This window comes from Asterias amurensis, chromosome 20 (assembly GCF_032118995.1).
Source record: "Asterias amurensis chromosome 20, ASM3211899v1".
NCBI classification, from domain to species: Eukaryota; Metazoa; Echinodermata; class Asteroidea; order Forcipulatida; family Asteriidae; genus Asterias; species Asterias amurensis.
Genome location: NC_092667.1, coordinates 2,258,041 through 2,276,606, shown reverse-complemented (window position 1 = coordinate 2,276,606; position 18,566 = coordinate 2,258,041). Strand labels below are relative to the sequence as shown.

The window sequence follows — 18,566 nt, the reverse complement described above, 5'->3', positions numbered from 1 at the left end:
CTCGTTACCAAGTCAGTTTTAAAGTTAATATTTGTTTTGAGTAATACAAAACTTGTACTTTCCTTAAAGGCGAATATATTTATCTTCATCAGGTGTGAGAGGTACTGCTGACTAAATAAAAAAATTAATTTAGGATGGAAGTTTCTTGAGTGGATACTTGAAATGATGGAATTTACTTCTTTTACATGTAGTTATCCCTAGTGTTAATATTTAATATTTACTAAGAAATTTCTGAACGCATTTCTGTAAGGCCTGAAACTAGTGGACTTTCCCAACCACTTTTAAAAATCTTTTTGATTCATGAGTCCAGGATACATACTTGTTGTTTCTTCGACTGTAGCAACTTCACTCTCCATTTCACCACATGTAGTGTAAATCTCAAAGCAGTACGTGGTCTTTTGTAGTAGCCCTGTAAACTCCACTTCACTCACGGCGACTTTCTTCTCTTCAATGATGTGTTTGCTGCCCTCTTGGGGTGCATCTTTTTGCTCATCAGTAGGTGACTGTTTGTTAGTTTCTGCTGTCTCATCGCCATGGTTACCAGGATCTGATTTCTTGTTGTTACTTTCTCCCTGGTCTTGATTGTTATTGGTTGAGTTTTCATCCTTAGTCAGGTTTTCATCCTTAGTCGGGTTTTCATCCTTAGTTGGGTTTTCACCCTTAGTTGGGTTTTCATCCTTAGTTGAGTTTTCATCCTTAGTCGGGTTTTCATCCTTAGTTGGGTTTTCATCCTTAGTTGGGTTTTCATCCTTAGTTGGGTTTTCATCCTCGGCCGGCTTAGCTGCTTCTGATACAGATTCTTCCTCTTTCTGTATGCATACAACGCGGAAGCCTGTATACTGACCATCTGGGAATGTCCAATGGACGGTGACCGTGTCCGTTGTACTCTCTGTCTTTGGGTCAACCACTGACAGCGGCTCTGAAAAGAATTGGTTTACTCTGATGAATTAACTGTTTCCAAATAAGATGTTAAATCCAAAAAAGTTTAAAGGCACTGGACACCTTTGGTAATTGTCAAAGACCAGTATTCTCACTTGGTGTATCCCAACGTATGCATAAACAAAACAAAATCTGAGTAAACTTGGACTCAATTGGTCATCTCACTCGAATAATAAAAGACCCGTCCTGAAGCCTTTTTTAGGCACCTGAAAGCACACATATTTGTGCAACAAGGGTGTTTTTTTCTTTCATTATTCTATTGCGACTTTGTTGACCAATTGAAACCCAATTTTCACAGATTTGTTATTTTGTGCATAGGTTGGGATACATGTACATCAAGTGAGAAAACTGGTCTTTGACAATTACCAATAGTGTCCAGTGACTTTAATAGCCATGCAATAATGAAATTCAAGTGTTAATAAAAAGATAAAACATTGACGTGAATAAAGCAATAACAAGACGTGTGGATGCTAAACTGTGAATAAGCTGTGAATAAACAAATACAAGTATTAAAACAAAACCACTTCATTTTCACTTTTTAAAAAACAAATAAAAAAAAACTCCGCTGGGAAAAAACTTACAATCGCATTTAAGATATATTAATGGTCACATTTTGAATAGTATCAACATAAAACATGGGTGAACACACACTTCTAATTTTAAACTCTGCTGAAAAAAGGACAAAAGTGCAAATTAGTAGTAAAACTTACAATCGCATTTAAGATATATAAATGGTCACATATTGCTTAGTATCAAAATAAAACATGGGTTAACACACACTTCTATTTTTAAACTCTGCTGAAAAAAGGACAAAAGTGCAAATTAGTAGCAAAACTTACAATCGCATTTAAGATATATAAATGGTCACATATTGCTTAGTATCAAAATAAAACATGGGTTAACACACACTTCTATTTTTAAACTCTGCTGAAAAAAGGACAAAAGTGCAAATTAGTAGTAAAACTTACAATCGCATTTAAGATATATTAATGGTCACATATTGCTTAGTATCAAAATAAAACATGGGATATTACCCACTTTAAACTCTGCTGAAAAAATGGGACAAAAGTGCAAATTAGTAGTCAAACTTACAATCACATTTAAGACATATAAATGTTCACATATTTTTGCTTAGTATCAAAATAAAACATGGGTTAATACACACTTCTAATCAATCTAAAACTCTGCTGATAAAAAGTGCAAATTAGTACAGTAAAACTTACAATCACATTTAAGATATATAAATGTTCACATATTTGTTGCTTAATATCAAAACAAGACATAGGTTAGAACACACTTCTAATCAATCTAAAAACAATGTTTTGTTTAACAGCAGTCTGAAATTAGGCTTAGTCACTCAGCTCACAGCACCGTCTCTCCAACCACTCACTCTGTACATCTGTTGTCTCTCCCTCAATCTGCACTACTTGACTCTCAGTTTGCGAGTCTAGGGTTAGAATCTTGGCTATGTACATAGTCCCCGCTCTCAACGAGCCAAACTCTACCGACATCTTATCAGCGTCCAGGATTCGGATTTCTACGTCTTCGTCGTGATCTTGTGGAGATAACGTGACCTTATAACCGGTCACTGGTCCTTCGGGTTTCGTCCATGTCACTTTCATCGTGTCTGAAGATGGCTGACAGCTAGCATCAACCGCCGGCTGTGGTTGTGGTTCTAGAATTGTAATCAAAACTACTGCTCAGTGTACAGTACGTCAATAGACAAGTTGCAATAGACGCCATCTTTACGGGCAAATTGCATTTAAGCTTGCATGCGCGTGAAGCGCTCAGTTTATTAACGCAACCACGCTGTTTACTAACCAATCAGGCAACAAGTTTTGTGAGGTCTGCGCATGCTGCACGCCGTTCCCACGCAAAACACATGGCTACACAATGTATGTGTTCCAAATTGCCCGTGAAGATGGCGGATTTACGTCATGTGGGAACTATCTATATAATAATAGTAATAGTGGCTTCTTTTTAAGCACCCATATCCGTCACTCAGTGACGCTCAAGGTGCTTCAACAGTCAGTATTTCCTGCAAGGTATGTGGGACTGCGTTTGAAATATGAGACCTACTTCCTTTTACATAGCATGGTTTACAAGGTGCTGTGTATGGCAAGATGCTGCTAAACAATTATATGTATGAGACCTACACCTTTTAATACATAGAACCATGTACTGGTTTACAAGGTGCTGTGGCGCAATATGCAGCCAATCACACCAGGAACACCGGGGCGAACCCCATCTCTTCACAATAAGCGCACTGAGTTCTTTTACATGCGTAACACAACACACTGGACCAAGCGCTTTACGTCCCATCTGAAGGACGAAGCAGTTGGTTAAGTGTCTTAAGAAATAATGACAAAATTAGGACCAGCTAGAAGCATAAACAAAAAGAGAGCCGAGGACGAGCAGTGGAGTCAAGAGAGACAGCCAAGTTACATAATGAGCATTAATAAAAGATATTTAGCTCCTACAACAGTTGGTCCAGTCAAAGACATAATAATAATAACAATAGTAATAGTATCAAATTCTTATATAGCGCACGTGTCTACCAAACAAGGTACTCAAGGCGCTGAGTATATACAAACTTTCAGAAAGATAGGCAATTGCAGTGATAAATTTTGAGACCCAACTATTTAGCACCTTACAAGGTGCCACGGCGCATTTAGCAGCCACAGCCAGGAACACCGGGCGAACCCCTTCTCTTTTCAAAAAGTGCACTGGGTTATTTTACATGCGTTACACAACACATGGGACCAACGGCTTTCATCCCATCCGAAGGACGAAGCAATGGTTAAGTTTCTTGCTCAAGGAAACAAGTGTCAAGGCTGGGGATTCGAACCCCCACTCTGCTGATCAGAAACACCAGAGTTTGAGTTCGATGCTTTTAACCACTCGGCCACGGCACTTCCACATAATAAGACAGAGTTGTTTCACATATCTGTACAATTGGTGAAAATAACCGTGTGTAATATAAAAAACACGAGTGACTTGTTACGAGAGAGTTGGGCTGGTTTTGTTGGCATTGCCAGCAGACTTTGACTCACTTTCTTGCTGCAATGCTTGAAGCGTTCTTCCCTCCACGACAACTTCTTCACTTTCCTCATTTCCACTGAGAGTAAGAATCTTGGCGACGTAGACAGAATCATCCTCCAGATTACTGAAAGTGACGCTAATCTTATCATGGCTTAAGATTCTAATCTCTGGATTGGATTGGAGGGGATTGTCTAGGGAGATTGAGTAGCCAGTCACGGGACCATCCTTGGGCTTCTCCCATGATAACGTTAACGCTTTCTCTAAGGGTTCAATCTTGCTATTTATCACACATTGTGGCTCTGAAAATGAAGATTGATATGTTGAAGGCCCTGCAGCCGATTTCACGAAACGCTAGGATTAATCCTATCTCGAGTTAGGACGAGTAACTCGTCCTAACTTAGGATCAATCTTAAGGTCTGCATGCTACAACTCAGGGCTGGGACTCATCCAAAGTCCTAAGATTAATCCTAAGTTAGGAAGAGTTTGGTGAAATCGACGGCTGGACACTATTGGTAATTACTCAAAAACAGCCGTTGGCATAAAGACTTACTTGGTAACGAGCAATGGAGAGATGTTGAGAGTCTAAAAACATTGCGAGAAACGACTCCCTCTGAAGTATCGTAGTTTTTGAAAAAGAGGTAATTTCTCACTCAAATATTAAAAGAGTTCAGGTCTGAAGCCATTTTAGGCATATATCAATGACCAATTGAGTCAAAATTTCCACAGACTTGTTATTTTATGCATAATGTTGGGATACACCAAGTGAGAAAACTGGTCTTTGAGAAAAAGCAAAGGTGCCCTGTGCCTTTAAAGGGTGTATGTACTTTTTGTAGGACAAAAAAACACAATGTCCACAGATTTACACTAAACTTACACCGTTTGAAGATAATGATTTTTGGGGTTGAACAAAGAATTGACTAGTATGGGATTCGAACCAACGACCTCCGGATTAACGTGCCGGCGCTCTACCAACTGAGCTATCTAGCCCTATATTGGCGGTGTCCCTATTTTGTCAATATCTTGGTAGAGCGCCGGCACGTTAATCCGGAGGTCGTTGGTTCGAATCCCACTCTAGTCAATTCTTTGTTCAACCCCAAAAATCATTTACAAATTTACCCAGTCAGTTTCCCTTGTGGTTTATATTGAAGATAATGATGGTAGACAGCTTCCCTAAAAATTTTAGTTGCTGAGGTGCTGTAATAATTTTCGTCTCAGTGATCATGAGACAAAAATTATTTCAGCATTTAAAAATGTATTTTCATGACATTGTTTTTACTCATTTCTCAAAAACTACAGCACCTCAGCAACTAATATTTTAAGGTACGCTTTCTACTATCATTATCTTCAAATGGTGTAAGTTTGATGCAAATTTGTGGACATTGTGTTTTGTGCTACAAAAAGTACCCAAATCCTTTAACAATTGAGTGTGTATGAGTAGAAGGATTAAGACAAGGTGTGATTTAACAATCATGGTATAGGCAGTGGTTAGGAGTTAGATAAAGATATTCACTGTGGAAAGCCACTCAGTACAAAAAGTGCATAATTTGTCGTACTTATATGTTCCTGTCAAAATCACAAATAAAATCATGAACAAAATCAACAATCGTTTTCAAATATCAACAATAATTTTCAACTATATTTTTACACAATTCATCATGAAAAGAAACCTTTTTGTGTGTGAATAGAATCCGTGCACAACAAAACTCACTGCATCCTTTACAAAAATATCATAAATAATTGCAGTGGCTGAAAATAAAACAAACTGATTAGTCACGACATCATATTCTTTATCCTTATTCTTGACGTTGTTAAATAAATAGTAGATGTTTGCGTTTTCCAATTTCTATACTGTCATTCAGACAATAAGCTACGAAAAGTATTGTATTACGTTATAAGAGTTAGTATGAAAGATTAGATTCTTATAAGAGTACTATTTTGTAACTCAACATTTCAATCAGTATGCTTTGAATGTCTTCAAGAGAAATTTTGTAAGGCGTCCTTTCCTGCAAACCATTCAAAGGTAACGATCTAGTAGAAGTTAAGTTAAAGTATTGTCAAACTTTAGGGAAAGCAAGCATGAACAAGTGTGTTTTAAGTTTCTGCTGAAAGAGGGTGATGTTGTGCATAAAGCCTGGTTCATACTTCCTACATTGAAATGCGAATGCCATACAAATTTTGACGACACAAATTCGCACCAAATAATTTGCAGTTAAACTGAGTTCAAACATTTGCAGCAAAAAAAAAACCTGTGAAGTCAAAAATTGCTTCACATTCGCAAGAAGTATGAACCAGGCTTTATTTTGTCCGAGGCCTTCAGGAAGTGAATTCCAGAGTCCTGGTGCTATGTTGGAAAAGCTGTTAATATAAATGAATGAATGGTATTTGATCACAGCAAACAGTGCAGTGTAGTTTTCCACGACTCACTATCATCCGGTATCGGTAGAGACGCAGAGAGTGTGGTTGCAGACAACGCTACAACGTCACTTTCTACGCTCTTATTCACAGCAACAATCTCAATGATGTAGTCGGTTCCCTCCAGTAAGCCAGACACTCTGATGTTTGTTTTATCGTGATGTAGTATTCTAGATTCTACGTAGTCAGACTGCGTCTTCTTGCAGTGTACACAGAAGCCTGTTAGTGGACCGTCAGGCTTCGACCATGAGACCCTAATACTAGAGTCTGTCGTCTCGTTGACAGCGGCTTCTAACACTGGATTGGGCTCTATCCAAACGTAGGCAATAGTTTCAAAAGCAAATCAAGAAAAGAAAGTCAGAGAAAAACTCATAGGAAATGTAGTTTTCATTCTGCTTTTGAATAACAAATTGATTAGTTTTTTAGTTTTTCAAACAATGCACTATGGGCAAATATGGCAGCTCTGAGGGTTAACCAGCTGATGTAACTACACCCATGTTTTTGTTTTTGTTTCTTCCCTTTCCTTTTTCATTTCACTGTAAATGAATGCCTTCATGTGTCGTCATTTGTGAGCCAACGCATGCACGCTTACTCAGTACATTTTTTTGCTCATATCATCGAGTCAGTATTTATATGGAAGAAGAAGAATTGATTTCATAAAATAGAGAGATAGAACAATGAATTGAATTGTCATTAATGAAATGATTAATTTGTTTTTGAAAGTAAGATGGTTTGATTTGTCATGGTTTAAGGTTATAAAAATAAAAGACATTATCACTAAAGAGCGATCGGTTTAAAGAATACAATCCGTAAAGTTATATCGAGATAAAAATAAATATGACAGTGCAGAGGGATCCACTTTGGCAGCAGAGCTTGTAGGCAATGGTCCATAAAGACATGCATTTGCTCTCAGACAAAGTTGTGATTGACTGACTTGTTAAGTGTCTTTCTTTTATTCTGATTAGTGTTTAGATTTAAATATCTCATCCGATCTCGACCATTGTTTCTACTCCTCAGTCTACGACGACATCTCCTCCTTGCACAAACTCACTTGTGATTTCTTCCGTTTTGTCGTTCTTCTCTTCAGTTTTCAAGGTCCTGGAAACTAAGACGACAGCTTCGCTTTCCACAGTGCCGTTGACTGCACACACCTCTAGTGCGTACTCCGTGTCTTCATTCAACCCTGTGAACGTCGCCTTAGTCTTAGTCGCGTCCAGTATCTTCATAAGGGTTAGGTCTGTCTCTGAATGCTTGCAGACGACCTTAAAGCCAGTCACAGACCCTTCCGGAATCTTCCAAGATATGAGGATGGAGTCCTGTGAACTTTCAGCTGAAGCGTCAATGACTGGGCTGGGAGCTAAAGGGTAAATTAGTAACCACATTGTATCATCATGTTCCATCAAGTATCGTCAGTAGGTTAGCAAGAAGTTTAAGGGATTAGTACAGCTGAAAAAATTAGAAATCATGCTCTACCACAAGAGGTCAACAATCCTCCTTCTGATTAATTTAATTGTGAAAGTATGAGAGGAATCTGATATAATTCAAATTATGAGAGATGAATTAGTCCAAGTCAAAACTATATCAGCAATATTTGAAGCATGATGTGAAGAATAAGAATAAACTATAAATAAATAGTAAACTTGCGAGTATAACCATGTAATAAATCTCATTTGAGGGAGGGTTGGCTCTGAAAAGAGCCAGTTTGGTCGGTCTCGACATTTCGAACAGTATACTCTGCTCGTTTTCAGGAGAAAATGGAGAAAAATAGTATCAGTAATATTTAGGTTGTGTTGTGTAGCATTCTCACACCACTCACATTCCGGTTCTACTGGTTCAGGCTTCAAAACCTCCTCCCCATCAGTCACCTCGGTCACTGCAGTAGTGGATACAGATTTCATCAACCCTGTACTCTCTGCTTGACCATTCACTGCATAAATCTCTATTTCATATTCAGTTTCCGGGGTCAAACCAGAAAACGTTACCATGGTCTTTTGACTGTTTACAAATCTAAGTTCTGCTTCTTCCTCGGACGTCTCTTTCTGCCTGCATGTAATCTTGTATGCAGTGTGTATAGCGCCCTCTGGTGTTGACCAGTTGATAGTCAGTGAGCTATCTTTAGCTTCTACTGTCGCCTCCTGTACTGGGATTGGTTCTGAGAAAAACGGTTTGTAGATAAGTTCAGAAAAGCAACTACAGAAAAAGAAATAGTAAGAAGTGTTGAACACGGCAAGAAGATGTGCTGCAAGGTGCATTGCTATTTGAATACTTAATGTTTTTACAAAGTTCATCAAGAAACAAAACCTTTTTTACACTTTTCTGGAGTCAATGTGTAAGTCACAGCATGAAAATATACTGTTTTTTGCACAAATATAGTGTGGTTTACAATTTGGTGACATTCACATACATTGATACATCAATAATATCAGACGATTGCAAGTGAGTTAAAACAGAAGAGTACGTGACTTGAAACCAAAGAGTTCACTTGTTGTGCGGGAAATGAAGACGAACCGCTGGACATCTTAAATACAGACTCCAGTGACTCTGACACAACAACAAGACTGCCAATTGTTCCACAGCGTAACGTCACTAGTACACCTGAGTGCAGCTTGACTTTGAGTGCAGCTTGACTTTGAGCGCAGCTTGACTTTACAATGTAAGTGCTACCATTTTCTTATCCATTCTGATGATTTACTCTTTTAAGACCGGCTCATGTACAGGGTCTATGTACTTTTTTGTACGAAAAAAAACACACTGTCCACAGATTGACATTAAACTTACACAGTTTGAAGATAATGATAGTAGAAGGCTTCTCTGAAAATATTACTTGCTGAGGTGCTGTAGTTTTTGAGAAATGAGTAAACCAATGTCATGAAAATAATTTTCGTCTCAGTGATTATGAGGCAAAAATTACTTTAGCATGTAAAAATGTATTTTCATGACATTTTTTCACTCATTTCTCAAAAAACTACAGCACCTCAGCAGCTAATGTTTTGAAGTAAGCTTTCTACTATTATTATCTTCAAATGGTGTAAGTTTAAGGTCAATCTGTGGACATTGTGTTTTGTGTTACAAAAGGGAAAGAAAAAACATGTGAAGCACTTTGTTGAAACAAAGTCACTTCACAATGAGCGTAGAGTATGTATGCATTTCAAGCAACACATAAAATCACAAAAACTTTCAATCAACAAGACAAGGGACAAGTGCGGATCACTGCAGTTGTGTTAAATGGCGCCAATTTAACTCACTATCTGTAGTCATTGTTTTAGCCATCTCTGTTAACTTCTCCCCTTCCATATCGCCGTTTAGAGCCCAAATCTCAATCTTATATTCAGTATCGGGTTCCAGCCCCTCCGCCATGACCTCCCTACAGCTTGAATCCGTCGTCTTAATAAAACCACTGCTTGTATCTACAGAGGGCTCTTCCATCTCTGCTGAGAGGGGTGTACAAGCCACCTTGTAACCAGTTTGTGTCCCCTCTGGTGGGGACCATGTGATGGTTATGGAGTCAGGTGCTGTCATGATTTGTGGGTCGATGACCTTTCCTGGGACTAACCGAGTTGAAGGGAAATCAAAATAATTGAGCGTTATACTAGTAGAGCAAATAAGAAATGTCTTCACCATCCTCGTGTACAACCTGCCGATATCCACTAGTGTGGGGTGATGACCATGCAGAGCGGTCAGACCAGAGTATGAAGTTTTCAAATTTGTGACAGTACAATACAAAAAGCTCCAAAAGTTTTGTTTATATTAAAGGCAGTGGACACTAATGGTAATTGTCAAAGACTAGCCTTTACAGTTGGTGTATCTCAACATGTGCATAAAATAACGAACATGTGAAAATTTGAGCTCAATTGGTCATCCAACTTGCTTGAAATCTGTTAAAATACTTCAGGCCTTAAGCCTTTTATTAGGCATCTGAAAGCACACAAATTAATGCAACAAGTGTTTTTTTCTTTCATTATTCTCTTGCAAACTTGATGACCAATTGAGTAAATATTTTAACAGATTTGTTATGCTGTGCATATGTTGGGATCATCACAAAGTGAGAATTCTGGTCTTTGACAATTATCAAAGTTGTCCAGTGCCTTAAAACCATTAAAGTCACCTGGAAATAGAATTGTTTTCTTCTTTCAAACATAAGAGTATATGCTTACGAACAATAAAACAATTTTTTTAGTAATTGTTTGTCACGATTTATATGTTTAAAAAATATATAAAGTTGTTTGGGGGGCTGACTCCGCCTACCCCTTTTGTGACGTCAATCGAGGCAGACTTTGCCTGCAATGCGTATAGTAAACACACGTGCAAAGTACATGTACGTCCAAATCGTGAGTTGGTACATTTCAAAATGTGTTTTTCTGCATTCAGCAGCAATACACCTGGTCGGCATTGCCGGAAAAACAAAAACATTTTTTTTTTAAACATACAAACTCACGACTTGGTCTGTACATTTACTTTGCAATTGTGTTTACTCTACCCATTACAGGCAAAGTCTGCCTCGATTTACGTCACGAACAGCGCCCTCTCGGGTCAGGGTCTACTGTTAAATTTGTAAATAACATAAGAACTGATTTTTTAAAACCTTAGTTAACTGTTTATTCACATTCCACTCATCAAAACACATATATTAGTGACAAAAGCTTTATTTTGAAAAAATACCACTTCCAGGTGACTTTAATTACTATACGTATATAGTATCATATAATGTCAAAGTCAACAACCTTCAAGATATCGGCTTAGCTAGAATCTGTACTTACTTGTTGTGCCTCTGATGGTTACGGGTTCACTTCCTTCTTCCCCACTAATCGTAACAATGTTGAATTCATAACACTGCCCTGGTACTAAGCCTGTAATCTCTGCTTTAGTCGTCTCACCACCATCGATAGATGCACTCTTCAATTCAGCGTTATTATCACTCCCTTGTTTGTCACCGTCTGTTAAATATAATGAAACGGGTAGATGGCCTTAGCTTTCGATCCAATCCGGACCTTCTTCAGAGGCATAAAACAAGTACAAACAAATGCATATCCATTAATAGAAAAAGAGAGGGGGAAACGGATTAAGGAAAGGATCCAGAAAGAAGCGGGAAAATAACAGCCAATCAAAGTTTCTATTTCAGAGACAATATTGGTGGCTATGAACCAATATGAGTGAAGTGGCGAGGACAAAGGATGTTTAGAATGAAAGGATGGGTAACTGGACCATTAAAGTGGTAAATGTATTGTTCGACAAAAATGCAGGGAGACATGAAAGGGTAGGATTAGAGAGCAAGTTGCATCATGATACAACTAACAACTAACCGTCTGTTAAATATTATACAATATTTTTGTACTTTAGATCGAATTGCATTACAAATTTTTTAGTTACTCACTTTATCTTGTTACATATTTTACTAACAGGTTGAATGTTTAAATAGATTGAAATTCGCATAGGGGACAAAGAATACTATATTTTGGTTTTACTCATCACCAATACTTTTCCGAGCTCTGTGAAAAACTCACAGGCATACATTGTATAACTCGGGTAGGATTCGAACCCACGACTTGGCATGTAGAGCAGTGTCTTACCAACTAGACCACTGATATAGGATTTGAGGCATTGCATGGTGAGGTATCAATGTATATTTGGTTTGCGGTAACACCATGAGTGTATCTACTTGCCAGGTAGAGTTTGCGGTAACACCATGTGTGTATCTACTTGCCAGGTAGAGTTGCAACTCTACCTGGCAAGTAGATACACACATGGTGTTACCGCAAACCAAATATACATAGACCACTGATATTGCCCAGTAGCTAGAGGCAGTTTCAATCCTATTTTTTGGCAGCAACAATTTAATTGATTGAAATTTGCATCATAAACTTTCAAAATCTCACCATCATCTAATTTGTCCTGGTTCTTTGTATCCTTGTCTACACTCCTCTGCTTGGCGTTGTCTTCGCTTGGTTCATTCAAAACATCAGCCTTCTCCTCCTCATTTCTTGGTTTGTCTTTCTCATCAGCAACGTCATCTTGTCCACCATCTTCAGGTTTGTCTTGGTCATCACCTGATGCATCTTTGCTGTCTTTAATTGGTTGGTAGTCAACACGATAACCAGTCATTTCCCCTTCTGGTTTAGTCCACGTCAAATTGATGACATCTGTCGTGCTAGACTCAATGTTAGGATCGACTACTGCATTGGGTTCTGTCAGAAATGAAATGCAAACCACAACAAATCAATTATTATAAATGGTTGTGGAAAAATTGGGACACTAGGGCAGGTCTATCCCCTCTTCGTCCTGTGAGTGACCAGAAGAGGGGCCTTTTTACCTCGGCCTTCGGACTCAGAAAAAAGGGTCCCTCTTTTGGTCACTCAAAGTCCCTTAGGTGCATAGACGTGCACTAGTGACCTTATTGCCAGTCTGTGTATATTATGTGGGGCGTCGTGGTTGAGCGGATAAGAGCACCGAATTCATGCTCTGGTGTTTCTGTTCAGCAGAGTGTGGGTTCACAAGTATCGCTCATGACAGACACTTAACTATAATTGCTTCACTGCACCAAGGGGTAAATGGGTACCTGTGAGGGCAGAGTTGGTTCTTGTGATTGATTTAGCTTAGTGTGCTACAGATTTGGCAGTACAGGCTGTGTACTCCCCAGGGAGCTGAGATGGTTATAAGGAATTAATTAAATGGTCCAGTGACCAGGGGTAATAATGCTGGTAGCACTTTGAGACTGCCTTCGGGTGTGCAAAGCGCTACATAAAAACTATTAATATTATTAGTACGTACTTGTTGATTGCGTGAGCGTTGTCTTCTCACTCTCAGTGTCTCCATTGAATGCATAGATCTCAAAGCCATACTGACGACCCGGGGTGAGTCCTTCAAACTTCGCTGTTGTCGTATCTCCGTCCTCAATCTTAACTTCTGTGGCGTCTTCAGGAAGGCAGACGACACGGTAAGCAGTTACTGTACCTTCTGGCTTAGTCCAAGTTACATCAATGGTGTCTGTTGTACTAGTGGCTGCAGGGTCTCGAGGCTGGTTGCTCTCAGATTCTGCAAACGTTAATAGTAATAGTTATTGCTGGGACTAGAAATCAATTAGTTCACAATGACAATAAGCCATTTGCGAGTTAGATTTGAATAATGTCTGGTACAATGATTTGCTTAGTCACAATGTACCGCTTACATTTAAATTCCTCAGACTATAGATCGAGACAGTTGCTAGGTCAAATGGTTCGGGGCAAGCCTTTGTATAGCAACCTCCAGATGAGCAAACCCTGGTACCATTGTGCAATACACATCCATTCAGAATTGTGTATGGGTGTTCACCGTCTCTTACATAACTACGCAAAAGCTTGATCCTAAACGTATGACATGGCAACTGTTTCGATAGTCTGAGGAATTCAATTTTAAAGCCATTAGACCCTTTCGGTAAAAAAAAAAAAAAAAAAGTTCACAGATTTACAAATAACTTACAGGGTTTACAGAAGGTAGTGGTGAAAGACTTCTCTTGAAATATTATTCCTTGAAATGCTTTACTTTTTGACAAAACAGTAAAACAATATCAATTCTCGATAGCGAGAATTATGGATTTATTTTAAACACATGTCATGACACGGCGAAAGGTGCGGATACAAGGGTCGGTTTTCCCCGTTATTTTCTCCCGACTCCGATGACCGCTTGAGCCTAAATTTTCACAGTTTTGTTATTTGATATAGAAGTTGTGATACACGAAGTGTGGGCCTTGGACAATACTGTTTACCGAAAGGGTCCAATGGCTTTAACTGGTAACTTGTGATCAAGCACGTCAGTACACCAGACAATATTCAAATTTAACTCGCAAATGGCTTATTGCTTTGTATCTAATGACCTGAGATAACTTGTTATGAGAAGACGATTGTGACATGCCTCAATTGGAGAAACAGTGAATATTTCACACAGATGCAAAAATTATAGCTACAATCTACAATACAAAAAGTGCAAAGTTAATTCATTAACATTCTTTTATATTTTGATTAAGTTGTGGGAAGAAAACCCAAATGGAAACAAACATTATTATTATAATTATTATAAGTGGAGTAAAATTTAAAATTTCATTAACATTTGCAAAAGTGACATCAACAATCTAAAACAAAAGTGCAAAGTTAATTCATTAACATTCTTTAATATTTTGATTTCAGTTGTGGGAGAAAAACCCCAAGTAAAGACAAACAAGTGTTGTCAAACTAAATATTTCATAAACAGATGCAAAATTTACGTCAACAATCTAGAAAAAAACAGTGCAAAGTTAATACAATAACATTCTATAATACTTTGATTAAATTGTGGGAGGAAAACCCCAAATGGAGACAAATGAGTGGGGTAAAAATTAATATTTCAAACAAAGCAAAAATGACGTCAGCAATCTATGAAAAAAGTGCACAAATTAATTCAATTATATTCTTTAATATTTTGATTAAGTTGTGGGAGGAAAACCCCAAGTGGAGACAAACAAATGAGAGTACAAGATAACTTTTCATTAACAGACGCAAACATTTATTCAAAAATCTATAAAAAAAAGTGCAAAGCTATTTCAAAAACATTCTTTATCATTTTGATTAAGTTCTGCGGGAGGAAAACCCAAAATTGAGACAAACAAGTTCAGTAAAACTTAATGTTTCAAACAGATGCAAAAATGACACTAACAATCAGAAATTAATAAATGTTATTCAAAAACATTCTTTAGTATTTCGATTTAGGTGTGGGAGAAACAAAAGTGGATTAGAAAAGTTATATTTCAAACAAAAGTAAAACATACATCAACAGTCTGAAAAGGGAAAAACAATGTAAATATGTGTTAGTACAATTCGTTGGAGTAAATTAGATTAAAAATTACACAAACATGTCAAACAAGTCAATTCAAACAACACATTAACACCGCGAAAAAGAACACTTCTTTTTATTTATATTTCCAATAAGGTGGAGGGAAGATTAATTAAAATATAATTTTGTAAGTCATGACAACTTTCAGTGCAATAAATCAAACTCAAAACCACTCAAAATATAATTTTGTAAGTTATATAATTCTAGAGCAGTGTCTTACCAACTAGACCACCGAGACTGCCCCGTAGTTAGAGGCAGTTCAAATCCTATATTTTAGCAGTGGGTATTGCAACAATAATAGATGGAAATTTGCATAGGGGACAAAGAATATTTATTTAGTTTTACCTATCTTTAACTACCAGGCAATCTCACTGGTCTAGTTGGTAAGACACTGCTCTAAAATCGCAAAAGTCATGGATTTGAATTCCACCCGAGTAATATGCCTGTAATTTTTTTTCACAGGACTCGGGAAAGTACTGAGTATACAGTGCTAACATACATCGGTGTACTGTACATTTCCTATGAGCTTTCTCCAACTCTCTTTTCTTGATTTCCTTTGAAACACTGGTGTATATGGGTAAAACCAAAATTAGTATTCTTTATCCCGGATGCAAATTTTCATCTATTATATAATTTTGTAAGTTATGACAACTTTCAGTGCAATAAAATCCACTCTCAGTGCGGTTCTACTGTGCAACATCAATCTCGGATGGAAACAATCCTCTTACTTGTACATGCTGTCAACTCAACGGCTTCACTTTCTCTGTCACCACATACAGTAAAGATCTGTATGGTGTACTCCAGTCCTGCTTCTAAGCCTTCAAACGTTCCAGACGTCTTATCAGCTCCATCTACACTCAACGTCTTCATTTGAGTTTCTTGAGCGTCTCCAGCCTCCGCCTCCTTCGGCCCTTCCTCCATCGTTTTATCGGAGGTAGATACATCTTTAGGTGGTTCTTCTGATGTTGCCGCTGTATCTTCAGTCTGTGTTTTCTCAGCATCCTTTGATGCATCCTCAGAAGACAAGGCATCATTGACTGGCTCTTCCTTCTGTGTATCCATGTCTGTCATATCTTGAGATGATTTCTCATCGATGGTCGCTTCCTCCTCCTTAGTCTGACTGGATGCTCCTTCTTCTTTAGTCTGACTCTCTGAGACATCCATCTTCTCCTCCTCCAATGATAATTTCTCTGCCTCATCTTGAGATTTCTCATCGTTGGTCACTCCTTCTTTAGTCTGACTCTCTGAGACATCCATATTCTCCTCTAAAGACGGTGATTTTTCTGCCTCATCTTGAGATGATTTCTCACCCTTAGTCGCTCCTTCTTTAGTCTGACTCTCTGATACATCCATCTTCTCCTCCTCATCTTTTCTTAGTTGGCAGGTGAGGCGATATCCACTCACCTCCTTAGCGTCAGGTTTCTTCCAAGACACACTTAGTGAAGATTTGGTTGAGTTATCAATGAGATGTTCTTGAACAGTTGGAACGACTGACGCTGCTATTGGGATATTCAATGCAAAATTAGAGAAAGAAAAAGATAAACTTGTAGTTAAGTATGTTGATGGTTAATTATCGTCATGCTTTATGAAGGAATGATAAACCAAAGTTTTAAACAAATTATCAAAATCAGATGTGTTGGTGTGGCAGGATATTCTGTGCCCCCCCCCCCCCCTATATGGTGAACTGTGTACAAACTTCATCTGAACGCGCCCTCTTTTGAAACAAACTCCTTCAGCCCCAATAATTTCCTGTATGGGGGACAGAACTCACTTCGGCAGACAGATTGCTCTGGGACACGAATTTGTTATCTTAAAATGAGTTTGTACCAAGTGGATATTCTGTGCAAATAGTGCTTTTTCACCAGTAAGAGTGCATTGCTCGAACTCACTTGTCTTTGCAGTTAGCTTGACTCGATCACTCTTCCTATCACCATTCAATGTATAAATCTTGATGACATATTCAACATCGGACTTAAGATCTTCTAGGTTGGCTTGAGTTGTATCTGCTTCAGAGATTTCCAACTCCTTCATGTCACCATTGACCTTCTTTTCAGAGGAATCGTTCTTGTCTTCGGAGACATTTTTATCTTTGACGTCGTCCGTCTCTGGAATCTCATCCAGCTTGGTTTCATCTTCTTCCTTCTTGATGGATTTCTTTCTCTTGGATTTCTTCTTCTCTTTGTCCTCAGCATCTGACGTCTTCTCAGAGGAATCTTTCTTGTCTTCGGAGAAATTTTTATCTTCGATGTCGTCCATCTGTGGAATCTCCTCCTTCTTGATGGATTTCTTTCTCTTGGATTTCTTCTTCTCTTTGTTCTCAGCGTCTGATGTCTTCTCAGAGTATTGGATGAGATAGCCCGTGAGTTTTCCTTCAGGTTTCTTCCATGATATGGAGATGTTGGATGAGCCAGTTTCATCGACAACAGCTTTGCGGACTTTGCCGACTTTAGCTTCTACAAAAAGTATTGTTAAAGTCAAGTTTTTAAATCGATCTTCCGTCAAATTAGTACACACAAATAAGCTCAGTTTTACTTTTAGCTTAATGTGACGCATACAATGAAATATGTTTGTGAAAACCTGAGAATTTTCTAAGTGTATATTTTTTGGTGAAAAACTTTGCAAATACAAGTATTCATATAAATAATCCAAAGTACAATTTGAAACTTTCTACAGTGTACTGGTGTAAATGATCGAGAAAGAAATGTCAATATCTAGTTGAATGTATATAACATGATGTGATTGTACAAACAAACTTAGTGTTAATAAATATTAGATTTCTGGTAGCACCATGTGCGTTACTACTTGCTGGGTAAATTATGTTCTTTTACGAACTTATCTTGCTTTATATTCTACTACAGCGAAGTAGATTTTTCAGACTCCGGGAGACTTTTCAGTTTTGAAATGAGCTGTTCTACTTTTTAACTACTACCTAGGCAGAAGGTAGAAAATCGGCCGAGACTACTACTTTTGCTTCAGTCGTTCAAGGAGACTTCACTACTGCGAAGTGAGTTCTTAATTGGTCTCAACGTTTTGATAAAAAATTAAAGATGCTACATGTATGTCAGATTTTTGGCCCCAACCATTAAAAAATAGATATTTTTTGAGTGAATGATAATTCAAAGAGTATCACCCGCTCTAACGGAGAAAAAAAATAACTTTTACTTTTAATGGTCAGGAACCATGAAAAAATTTTAAAACGTTTCTTATAAAACACATTAGAATTGGTCACGTGATATATTGTTGAGATCCCGACAAAAACTAATTTTGAGCACTTTATTTCACTGCTACTAATAATTGGCGGACTTTTTCGAGCAATGGCTCAAATGAAAGCTTGT

General features: G+C 37.9%; 1 protein-coding gene across 1 annotated transcript in view; it reads right to left on the bottom strand.

Moving 5' to 3' along the window:
- LOC139952681 (uncharacterized) overlaps positions 1 to 18,566 on the bottom strand; it is a 127,058-nt gene that overhangs the window by 36,122 nt on the left and 72,370 nt on the right. The window contains exons 37-48 of the mRNA XM_071951883.1: positions 17,121 to 17,684; positions 15,960 to 16,730; positions 13,159 to 13,422; positions 12,267 to 12,575; positions 11,151 to 11,327; positions 9,639 to 9,941; positions 8,210 to 8,545; positions 7,445 to 7,750; positions 6,406 to 6,702; positions 3,993 to 4,280; positions 2,330 to 2,614; positions 320 to 919 (exon numbers count right to left, since the gene is read on the bottom strand). Of these exons, the coding sequence (XP_071807984.1) occupies positions 320 to 919; positions 2,330 to 2,614; positions 3,993 to 4,280; positions 6,406 to 6,702; positions 7,445 to 7,750; positions 8,210 to 8,545; positions 9,639 to 9,941; positions 11,151 to 11,327; positions 12,267 to 12,575; positions 13,159 to 13,422; positions 15,960 to 16,730; positions 17,121 to 17,684 (4,500 nt within the window). The remainder of the gene's footprint in view (positions 1 to 319; positions 920 to 2,329; positions 2,615 to 3,992; positions 4,281 to 6,405; positions 6,703 to 7,444; positions 7,751 to 8,209; positions 8,546 to 9,638; positions 9,942 to 11,150; positions 11,328 to 12,266; positions 12,576 to 13,158; positions 13,423 to 15,959; positions 16,731 to 17,120; positions 17,685 to 18,566) is intronic.